At 35.6% G+C, this 11,951-nt stretch overlaps 1 protein-coding gene across 2 annotated transcripts in view; it reads left to right on the forward strand.

The window, feature by feature from the left end:
- The first annotated feature begins 454 nt into the window (after positions 1 to 454).
- LOC106461866 (B-cell lymphoma/leukemia 11A-like) overlaps positions 455 to 11,951 on the forward strand; it is a 111,623-nt gene continuing 100,126 nt past the window's right edge. The window contains exon 1 of one of the 2 annotated variants that reach the window (XM_022389093.1): positions 455 to 2,666. In XM_022389093.1, the coding sequence (XP_022244801.1) occupies positions 2,615 to 2,666 (52 nt within the window). In that variant the 5' untranslated portion in view covers positions 455 to 2,614. The remainder of the gene's footprint in view (positions 2,667 to 11,951) is intronic. The other variant, XM_013921733.2, reaches the window with a different exon arrangement.

The following is an 11,951-nucleotide window of genomic DNA, read 5'->3' on the forward strand; positions in this document are numbered from 1 at the left end:
CGACAACTCTTGGGCTACTCTTTTACCAACGAATTGACCGTCACATTATAACGCCCCCACGGCTGAAAGTTTGGTGTAAAGGGGATTCGAACCCGCGACCCGCAGATTGCGAGTCAAGCGCCCTAACCACCTGGCCATGCCGGGCCGTACAAGGAAAGCTGTTGAATGCTGTGTAATAATATTTTATTTTTGGAGTTTCGATAGTTATTATACTATTAGCCCTGAGGAAACGTTAGCTGGAATAAAAAGTTTTTATTTATTAATATCTGCAAAATGAAGGTCGTTTTGTTTTCAAACTTTATTGTCAAATTATTTCAACAAGTGTTTATTATTGGTGATGAATGATATAAACAAAACTTTTTTTTTTATTGGCTGTCTTTATCAGGATATTAAGATTGTTGAGAAATAACACACTGTTACATTTATTTTGTATTATTAACCAATCGTTCACTCGTTAACGGACAACACTACTTATTTTAGGGCATAAAAGAGGGGGGAATTTCTGAATAACCTAAATTGTTACGTATTCTTATAAAAAGAACTTAGCTTTTTACACATTTAAATTTATGTCACAAAAAAAACAGTTTTCTGTCTGTAGTTATTTTTATTTATTTATTTTTATTATTATTAGACAGTCGAATGTGAACTTTGCCACTGAATCTAAGCAAGGACTTTGCTTGCTAAAAGTCCTTTATTTGCCAATAGGGGGCAACGTTTACCCTGTATTAGATGCTGATCTATTACTATTTCATTTATCGTAACTGCCGGAGAAAGCACAAACACCCTTCAGTGAAATCCTATTGGAAGTTAAATGTTACAGATACTTTGACGTCAAAAGCTTTCAACCAATGAACCTCTAGTATACCCATATTTGTGCAGACCGACAAGTTTGTAATGATATACACAAATGTGAAACACAAAAAAAAAATACAGACATAAAACATATTTTTATTTACAAAACATCACCATTTGGTCCTAATGCATTGGGGTATAATCTCTTTTTCAATAAAATATCTTAACCGAGTACTTCTACATCCTTCCTGATACAAATACTGGAGTTTTCAATTTCCACGTCAATTCATTATTAACTAACCACGAAGAAAAAACTGAAAATTAAAAGCTGTATGCGTTAAAACCATAATTTTGCAAGAAATATATCTAAAGCTTTGGGCACTATAACAAGGTTGAAATCAATGAAAGGAATAACAGCAATATAACGTACGTTCTAAGCTGTAATTCTGTTTGCACTCAGCGAGAGTGCGAATACTAGAACATGTTATTAGCTTGTCCGAATATTTAGCATCTTCCAAACATTGTGCTCGGTGCTTTTGCATTCTGTAAAATATCATGTTCATAAGTAAGAACACAGGACACGACCGAGAGAGCGTCTGGTAGCACGCCTAACGTCCTGCTGGCCTGCCAATCAACTTGCAGTGGGCTGACCTCTGGTCGACGTGGCATCCGTGACCACTCCTCTGCGGCCATGACGCGATCGGGCAGGCGCGGCAAAAAGCTGTGTTGCAAAACGCTCTGTTTGGACGATTGTCGCACCACACGACTCTGTTGACGAATCCACGCATCACGAATTACCACAGCTCAAGAAATTTCTCGTTCTACGACGCAAGAGTAACTCGGCGACCGCTGTGCCACGAGGCGAAGGTTTTTCTCTGTACACGAAAGCAGAAGCATTCAGGGGCTTAGTTAGCAAGTTGTTTCTGCTGTGCGACTTTGGCCTCTGGTTCTTACTCTACCACAATCATCACTGGATCCGGTGTACTTGCCCGTCTTTGATCAGCTCTCGCGCTGTGAAATTTATTCATGAAGATCGAGAAAACTAACTCTAAAGACTGAAGGGTGAAACTCCTATTCTAAAGTTCATTTGTTACCATCAGAATTGTTTTGTGATTTCGTTTGCGTGGATTGAAACTATTATCATGTTCGAAAAACCACTTCGTTTGGCCCCTGTACCATAGGCTCCACATAGCTGAGCATGGGATGTCCTTGCCAGAAGTTCGAAAGAGAATTTTAAACTTTTAATTCATAGATTTTAATTGAACACTTTTAAAATTTCCTGTTTTAACTTCTAATAATATGTTAACAGAAATTGATACATTTTGAGAGCAACATAAAGACAAACACGCTCACAGATCTTTTACGTTCTTAGAGGTTAAAATAAACCGCAGATGTAAAAAGACTCACCCGGAAAGAGTTGTACAGAGTCGAAATTTTGAAAATCGAAAGAAAGTCATGGTATAAGCACGAGTCGAGCGCCCAAACGAGAGAAGGAAGTCCTAGTGACCAGTGCGTGCACCTAGCACCCCTGTCCTCGCGTGATCAATTACCGACTTTCATCGGCCGTGTGCACATGTCTCTACCTCTTAGAGAGTCGCTCCCTATAGTTTGGTCAGAGACGCCATAAACTATTTTTTAGCGCCACATTCCGACGGCTACTTTTTAATATGCAAATGAGGTCAGCCTATCAGTGACTCAAGTGACAGAGCCAACACCAGAGCCGGGATAGACTACCCAGCATGCAGTAGTGTCCGCCATATTTGTTGTTCTTGGTGTCCATGTAGATTTTGCACGTCTTTGTTGACGTCAAAAGTCCGATGAGATGTCGCGGAGAAAACAAGAGAACCCGCAACCCAGGAAGAGGGTTGTTTCAGGTAGGTTCGATTTTTCTCTACTAAACTGCTGTAGAAGTCGGTAGCACTAACACTGCGGTTTACGGCGTTGAATACACGGCTCACCAATCTATATTAAAATAGCTTTTCTTTGATTTGTTTATGTATGAATCACAATAGTGAGCAAATGGTAAGGTGAAAAAAAGCCATATATCAACCTTCGCTAGGTATCAGAATATTGACGTTTAAATAAAGCGGAAGTGGTAAACAGTCCGTAGAATATATACATATAATTTACTAACTTGTCTCCTAGCGAAAAATCGTATTTAGTTAAAACTATTCTGACGATCTTATTCACTACTTACACATATTATTATTGTTTTTGTTGTTGTTTTTTCAAAATAGATTAAAGCAAATAATTTCATTTCATGTTCGTGCGCGTGCCAGAAGGACGCCTTAACGCAAGAGAAATGTGTTCTCAAACTTGCCGTTTAGCATGTGCATTTAGAAATACAGTAATATCGTCTACCACGTTGAGCGACCGAGACAGTCAACCATGCAGACAAACCGCGATGACTCGCGCGGTATGGAATTTGTAGAGCTCCATCTGGGAGACGGAAGCAAAACACAACTTTTAATAAATACTTTTATTTTTGAACTTATTATTTTGCAAACTGTTGACTTGGTTAGATTCACGAACGTTCAGAATATCTCTGACCAAACTTACTTAATACAGTACGTGTTTACACCGCCCGATTTTAATGAATATATGAGAACATTTACGGGTGCAACGCATTCAATTCAACGATCAGAAACAAATTGATGTAGTGTTAACAATCACCCATTAATAATCATTAACTAGAAGACTTGTTTTTTATTGTTGATGTTTTTCATAGTGATTTATTTCAATATTAATCAGTAGCTTACAGGAGGGTAAGTTCCTGTTACAATCTGAAAGTAAACACACGTAAGCATACATGTATGAAAATAATACAATATAATTGGAAATAAACAGTTCTGATATTCATAATATTTTATTATATTATTTCAAATCTAAAAGAGGGCATTGCTTCTAATTTTGGTTGAAAGAGATTTAAAGTCAATTTTGCGTTGGTGAATAGATGTAATAAACATCGTTAAAACATCACACTTGTTCTTTCTCATTAACCTTTACATTAGATGGTTGATTTTATTGAAGTGATCGTAAACCGAATACATGATCAAAAATGTAATTTTGGCTGTCACCGTGAACAACGACAGACGTGATAGTTAAATTACGCGCACCTATCATTCAGTAAATCTCGTAATTATGTATGTATTTATGTATGTTACGTCAATTAATGAGATCACGACGATAATTGATTTTTCTTCCCGCAAAAGACTTATTTTTGTTTCTTGTGTTTTAGTGATAGTTTGGATGTTTTCTTAACAAATACTTTTTCTTATACCGTTTTGATATCTTTTCAAATAACGTTATTAACCTGTGTTGTATTAAGTAGATGTTATATAAAGATATCTGGAGTATTATCTTTATGTCCATCATTATTCGAACTTGCTAACTTGAGTCGTTCTGGATACAATACATCTATTTTCAAACTGTAAAGTACATGTTAAAGAGCCTAGCGAATTTACTTCCTTCTCCAGTGGTGTCTAGATGGCCTGAGTAGAAACGAAACTTGACATTTAGAGCTATCTCTCTGTTTATTACTGTTACCCAAGAACGATTAAACCTAATGTCATTAAACTTTGCATTCTGAATTATCCTTGAAATCTCGCAATAGTTGTATGCTTTGAGGCTTAAATGATTATATACTAAAGTCATTATGTGATAATTAGCTAATTACGAGTAAATTAGATAATGTTGGCCCCTATCTTTCATATTATTACTAAAAATATAATTTGGGGCATGCATAAGTCAACCGTTAATTTTTGACCATCAAGTATGAGTCAGCATCATATTCGTGTAGTCCACGTTTAGAGAGAAGACTTTATGATTATTTGTAAATAATTCATAAACAAAACTTTTTGTATCTATACTGTAATTACATGAAATATATGCATGAATGGACGTTTCTTTGTCCAAAACTAGAGAAAAAAGCTTGAGTCCTGACGTGAAAATTTTTCATAATCTCGTAACGTGAGAGTGTATTTCAGCATATAATGAATTTTCATGATAATGATAAGTATGTTTATTTTATATTTCAGGTATTTGTAATTATGACGCTTGAAGCCTAAGAAATAGATCCACAAATATAATTATGTTAGATTATTCGTTAGCATGCTTATATATATTGTCATAGATGTGCATATATTCATATATAAATTAGAATTTTAGATAAAAAAAAAATCACCTTGCGGCTTGTTTCTGGCTTGAATGTTGTTTGTTATTAAGCACAAAGGGCTATTTGTGCTCTGCCCACCACGGGTATCGAAACCCGGTTTCTAGCGTTGTACGTCCGCAGACATGCCGCTGTGTCACTGGGGGGCGTTTCTGGCTTGAAAAAAAAGGGCGTTTGCTCGAAACGTCGCCAAGTTAATACATTTTTACCATAGTTTTTAAATGTGATTTTTGTCTCTAAAAGTCTAATTTATTTTATATTTTATCATCTTCGCATTTTTCTACTTATATATATATAGGTTTACCTTTCTGGTAGAAAAAAAAAATCGTGTCTGTATTATATAACTTAACGTTAAATGTTTAAGTAAACAAGACGTCTTTATACTTAACTTTCACTTAATTAATATATATATTAATTTGTTTATTTGTATATTTATTTGTATACATTTCATCCACTTACTTATGCAGCACGTGCTGTGTTTTTCCCTGCTGTAATTACACACCATATGCTATCATAACTTTTTATTTTCATCTTGTGATGTTACACGATAAATCCCTAATTCAATTATATAGCAAAGTTTAGGGACTAACCCAAAAGTTACCTGTCATTTTGTATAACTATGGTTATACAGCTAATGGTTTGTCTTTTGGAGGTAATTATCTCCTCGTCCCAGCTCATGTAATCCATCATCCTTTGATACAGTCTGAGGCGACGACACGTATATGATCTTACTTTCTATGCTACTGGAAATGTTGGTCACGATCTTGTTTTTGTGTTGTTATTTTTTACGTATGTAATTGAATATATTCGAGGGTTAACTGTTTTATCCACATGGCTATTTACATAAAGACTCTGGGCAAGGCGTGAGTAGATACCATTCTAGTTTGACGTTTAACTGGTTTCTGAATCTATACAAGCTTGATTCTCATCCTCAAATTACTGTTTAAAATGCCTGATGGAGAGAAATGATAATTAACATTGATGATTGTTATCATAACATTTTTTTTTCATTGCTCATTTTATTGAACCTTTAATGCAAGAAATTCCACTCAAGATAATAAGAATGATATGTTGTAATTTTATAGTTATTATCTCAGGATATTGTAGAATTTACTGTGGTCGAGTGAGGATATCTAATGCTCTTAATTTCTATGGTTGAGTTCTTCACTTCTAAACTTTGAAGAGCAACTAACTGATGTAATTTTATAGTTATTATCTCAGGATATTGTAGAATTTACTGTGGTCGAGTGAGGATATCTAATGCTCTTAATTTCTATGGTTGAGTTCTTCACTTCTAAACTTTGAAGAGCAACTAACTGATGCTCTCTACCTAGTTTTACTGCAAGTACACTAAAAAAAGAAATAAAGAATTGTAAAGTTTTTTAACCGCGGCATAGCGCCTCATAGAATGGCTCTTTGTTTGTTTTTCTTGAAGTACAAACTTTTAGTCCATAGCTCCGTCATCTCTTGACCATTTAAGATATAATTACAGTTTTGGACTCGGGAGGTCAAAACCCTTTCCACTAATGTATTTGACCACGCCCAAGGTCTCATAGATTAATTTACTTTAATCCTGCATAGAATAATTTCAATTTGAGGGTAGGCTAGTAGAGAGCCTAATGAGTAATAAAATCGAATCGGGTATACCCGCGCCCCACGCTTGGTATTGCTGGCGCACAAAAATATAGCTAATAAAAACAAACAAAAAAAGGTCTCATAGGTTAATTTGCTCTAATCTTGCCTAAAGGAATTTCAAGTGCCGCGGCTACTGAGAATTCCCTCTTGTTTTTTTTAATACATGAGAAAGGGGATATTTTAATTTTTGAAGAATATTTAGTTTAGTTGAAAGAACGATGTATTACTTTAAAACTCCAGGGAGTATTTGGTACTTATTACTCTATGTTTCGCTTTACATCTTGTTCAAAGCACAACAGATAACACAAGGGCCGAACTAATCTAGCACCTGTAGTGTTTGGAGGATGTGAACAACCCTGAAGAAGCTGTAAATGAAATACAGGAAATAAAAACAGTTGCTCCCTAGAGTTAGCCCCCCCCCCCCCAGTGGCACAGCAGTATGTCTGCGGACTTACAACGCTAGAAACCGGGTTTCGATATCCGTGGTGGGCAGAGCACAGATAGCCCATTGTGTAGCTTTGTACTTAATTACAAACAAACTCTAGAGCTATAAAGTCGTTGTTATTTCTTTCGTTTAGGCCTTCCATGCTCCAGCCAGAGCTACATAAGTTGGACGTTTTAGTTTACTTTTAAATTCATAAAATCATACTATTCGAAGGTAAAAACTCGAAACTTGTACAGTTTTCGAATTTACCAACGTCAGTAATTTGGCGAACCTTAAACAAACTTTTGACTCAAACTGCTGATAACTTCCAATCTCATAGACGTATAAGTAAAACCAGAATATCGGTTGTATGAATATATATATATATATATATACTGCAACTGTTAAACATTAGTAATAACGGGCCTTATATCTTGTAGTTAAACTGATTATACGTTTCGTTTTTTTACGTCCCGGTGTAACCTTGAGATAGGAAGTTTTCGACAGCTGCTTGGTCTGAGAACCCTCTCGTCTTGACTCACGAAATCTTTATGCCATAGCTTGTGTGGCAGAATGTATTTACAGTGCAGTATCCACCGCAGTTCATGTACACGTACTAAAACGGTAAAATGACCTCCTGCTGTGGGTCCGGGCCTACAGTAGGCATCTAATTAACTAACAAATTTGTTTTACCGTGTGAAAAATAACTTGATTACATCCTCCGCTAAAATACGTTACGAACTATGCGCTTTACAAGCGCGAGATAATATGTTATTGTTTTTTTTTTATGAAATTCCAGAAAAAAAACAACAACAATAGAATTAACTACTATTTGTCCACTGTCCACTTTTTTTTCTAAAACCATTTTTAGCCGCGCCACAGCGGCTCATAGAATGGCTCTGGGTTGTTTTGTTTTTGTTGTTTCAGTTCAAACTTTTAGTTCATAGCTCCATCATCTCTTGATCGATTTGAGATCTAATTAAATTTTTGGACTCAGGTAGTCAACCCTTTCGATTGATGTATTTCATCATGCCCAAAGTCTCATAGATTAGTTTACTCTAATCCTGCCTAAAAGAATTTCAATAAGAGGGTAGGCTGGTAGAAATCCTGATGAGTAATATAATCGAATCGGGTATACGCACGCCCCACGCTTGGTATTGCTGGCGCACAAAAATATAACTAATAAAAAGGAAAAAAAAAAAGGTGTCATAGATTAATTCTTTAATCCTGCCTAAAAGAATTTCAAGTGCCGCGGCTACTGAGGATCCCTCTTGTTTGCTATTATAACCAGATTATCAGGTGAAAATAAGTTGTTATACAATCCTACAACATAGATGTGCTTGATTTCAATTTTTACATGACACTTGTTGTTGTTCTTTAGCTATACAATCCTATAACATAGATGCGCTTGATTTTCAATTTTCACATGACACTTGTCGTTGTTCTTTAGTTATACAATCCTATAACATAGATGTGCTTGTTTTCAATTTCCATACGACACTTGTTGTTGTTCTTTATACGTTTCTTCTACTTTTTGAGCCCCCCAGTGGAACAACGGTATGTCTGCGGACTTACAACGCTAGAATACGGGTTTCGATACCCGTGGTGGGCAGAGCACAGATAGCCGTTCGTGTAGTTTCTTGTTTAACTCCAAACAAACAAACCTTAGATCTAAACACTCTAGAAGTCTGTTTGAGAAGATACGATAGTATTGTTCATGTTGTCCTTAAATACTTGAAACTTGGTAGCATAAAATACGGTGTTAAGATATGTTATCTTTATATTAATGTACACGTAATATGTATATATATATATATATGTTTCCGTCTAATCCATGCAAAACTATTTTGGTATGAGTATCAAGAGTTGAAATTTGAGCCTTTTATGGATGTGTCTGTAAATTCTGTGCGATTTGAAGATGAAATTTTACGACCAGACAAGTGTTTAATTTTCGTACTTAAAAGTTGGTAACATTAGTTTTTTTTTTTTTTTACTCCTCTGACTTCAAATGGGAGAATTGTTGTGCAGATAGAACAAGCACACCATGTAGACGTTAAAAGGTTCCTACCAAGGTAAACACTAAAACAAGCTGTTAGCCAATATTTGTATTATATTCGTTGTTTAAACTCTACGCCTGAGATTTACAACCTTCAAAAAAAAAACAAGAAAAAAAAAGAGAAGAATTCATATTAATCTTTACCAGTATAACTTTACACAAAGCCCAGCTTGATGTTATTGTTATCAGTACTACTTTTTTTATGTAAGTATTTGCCACTTTTCCCTGTGTTAGATTGTGAATTCCGATTAGATTTTCTCAAGAGGTTGGCTTCCTTATGTGTACATTTCTGTTATCTATCGGCTTTCATTGGGTGTGAAGAAGGTGGGGAATTGAGAGATAACTCACAGGCTTGTTGATAAGTAACACTCGATGATATACAAAAAAAGGTTATTGTAGTTTAACTTAGTTACACGATAATAGTTTCCACATCTAATAAACAAATTTGATGAACTATGGACTGACAAGCTGAACAGCCAGTCACTAAATTTGCAATAAGGAGCTTTTAATTCCTTACCCATTTAGATCTTACTTATACGTCCAAACATGCAGTTATTTGTAAAGGTATACTTGGAAGAACTACAACAGATATTCCTTTCCATCATTCCTCCAGTGGCACAACGGTATGTCTGCGGACTTACAACGCTAGAAACCGAGTTTCGATACCCGTGGTGGGCAGACACAGATAGCCCATTGTGTAGCTTTGTGCATAAATACAAACAAACAAACCTTTCCATCAACCTATTGCTTTCGTCAGTCTTAAGTATTAAATACAAAAGTATACATAATTATGAAACTTGTGTGATGTATATTTATTTAGAAAGAATAATCAACACACATGTCAAAACTTGTCATAGGAGAATATTCACAAAATAAAGACATTGCATGTGCCTACATAATATTTGTTCCTTCCGAGAATGTTGTGCCTTAAATAATTTCTACAATTACTATCCACGCACAAAATCAGTTAGAATATGCCATTTCTGTTTTCCATGGTACACAGTGAAGCAATCAATCATTGATTGTTTGTTTGTTTGTTTGAATTTCGCGCAAAGCTACATGAGGGCTATCTGCGCTAGCCGTCCCTAATTTAGCAGTGTAAGACTAGAGGGAAGGCAGCTAGTCATCAACACCCACCGCCAACTCTTGGGCTACTCTTTTACCAACGAATAGTGGGATTGATTGTAACATTATAACGCCCCCACAGCTGAAAGGGCGAGCATGTTGGGTGGGACGGGGATTCGAACCCGCGACCCTTAGATTGCGAGTCGAGCGCCCTAACCACCATCAATCATTGAAGTTTATCGTGATTTTCAAAATATCATCATTTCCAAAAACATCGTCTTCGGGACCTCGTCTCTGAAAGTTTTCCAGCACCGGCTGCTGGATTATTATCAATTTTAGGACATTGTCATTTCCAGAAGATTCTTATTCAGTGTTCTGATCTCTGGAAGTCTTTTGTTTTCAGAGTTTTCATTTGTTTCTATTCTCCTGAGTGTATTCATTGAGAAAGTATCTCTTGTGCGATATGAAGGGTTACATAAAAGACAAGGTTTCTATAATCTAGTGATTGATAGTTTGAAAAATTCTGATCATTTCATTCATTGCTCATGAAGAGCTAGTCGCGATGAGTTATCTTTAATAGGACACGTTTGTTCTTTGATGTACATTTCATTATCTATATATATATAAAGATGAAATCTATGTCTGTTTGCACCTAACTCCTCCGAGCCTATTGGGCCAATCTCAACCAAAATTTGTATGTAAACACTATGAACTACGGGGAATGTCCTAAATTGAACTTAACCCTATTTCTATTTTGCAAAGCCTGTTGGTTAATTACTCCCAGCGTAGTGAGTTAATCTCAAACAATCTTGGAAGGTTGACGCTTTAGACAATGTTGAATATTCTAAAGAGATTCAAGGTCAAAGTATTAAAGTTGCTGGATTGTTTCTCAAACAACCATGCTTTTCTCATGGTCACTAAGATGTAGGGTGTTCAAGGGTGGGATCACCTCTAAATCTTTATTTGTTGGTAGATGGAAAGCAAACTGCAAATGTTGTTTATGAAGAAGCTTTTAATTTTAGATTTTTGAGCTAAAGTTTATGTTCAAGTAGTAAAACAGTAATTCACTAAATGTACAGTGATTAACATTTTCACAGGTTATCCATTAACGCCTGATAAGATCAATATATACTTATAATCTTCATTCCAGCGCTACCTTCTCAGTAACTCTCACTTAATCCTATGTTGCTCTCTGGTGACAAGCTGCTTGTAGAACTTTCATTTACTCTCCTCCAAGACACTGTAATAAAATATTCTCACCACTAATAATCATGATATTCAATTACTACATAAACAGTGAGATATATTGGTCAACATTGCGTGCACCTGGCACATAATTAGGAATATTTCAAGGCATAGCCCCAGTATTTATGAAAATCTATTACAATAAACAAATTGACGAATAACAAGTATTATGGAGAAGCTCAATTTAAATATTCTCGAAGAAGAATACTTTAACGAAGTATTGTTTAAATCAGTGTCTTTGTTCATGTGTAAGCATATGCATATGAGCACTCTTCTCAAAGCAGTTGTTAGACTTTGAAGAAGAGGTTAGGGCTCTTCATTCCGTACAGATTGTACTAGAACAGTGAGAAAAGCCACTGTAAAACGTAGACTATACATCTTGAAAAGGGAGTGATAGCGAGATGAAACAGTCTCTAGAATCATAGTCGGTGAGTCAGAGAAACAGCTAAAATAAGTAAAACAAGAGTGAAATATCCTATAACAAAAAGTGATAGCGAGATGAAACAATCTCTAGAATCATAGTCGGTGAGTCAGAGAAACAGTTAAAATAAGTAAAACAAGAG

The sequence above is a fragment of the Limulus polyphemus genome, unplaced genomic scaffold (genome assembly GCF_000517525.1).
Source record: "Limulus polyphemus unplaced genomic scaffold, Limulus_polyphemus-2.1.2 Scaffold41, whole genome shotgun sequence".
Classification (NCBI taxonomy): domain Eukaryota; kingdom Metazoa; phylum Arthropoda; class Merostomata; order Xiphosura; family Limulidae; genus Limulus; species Limulus polyphemus.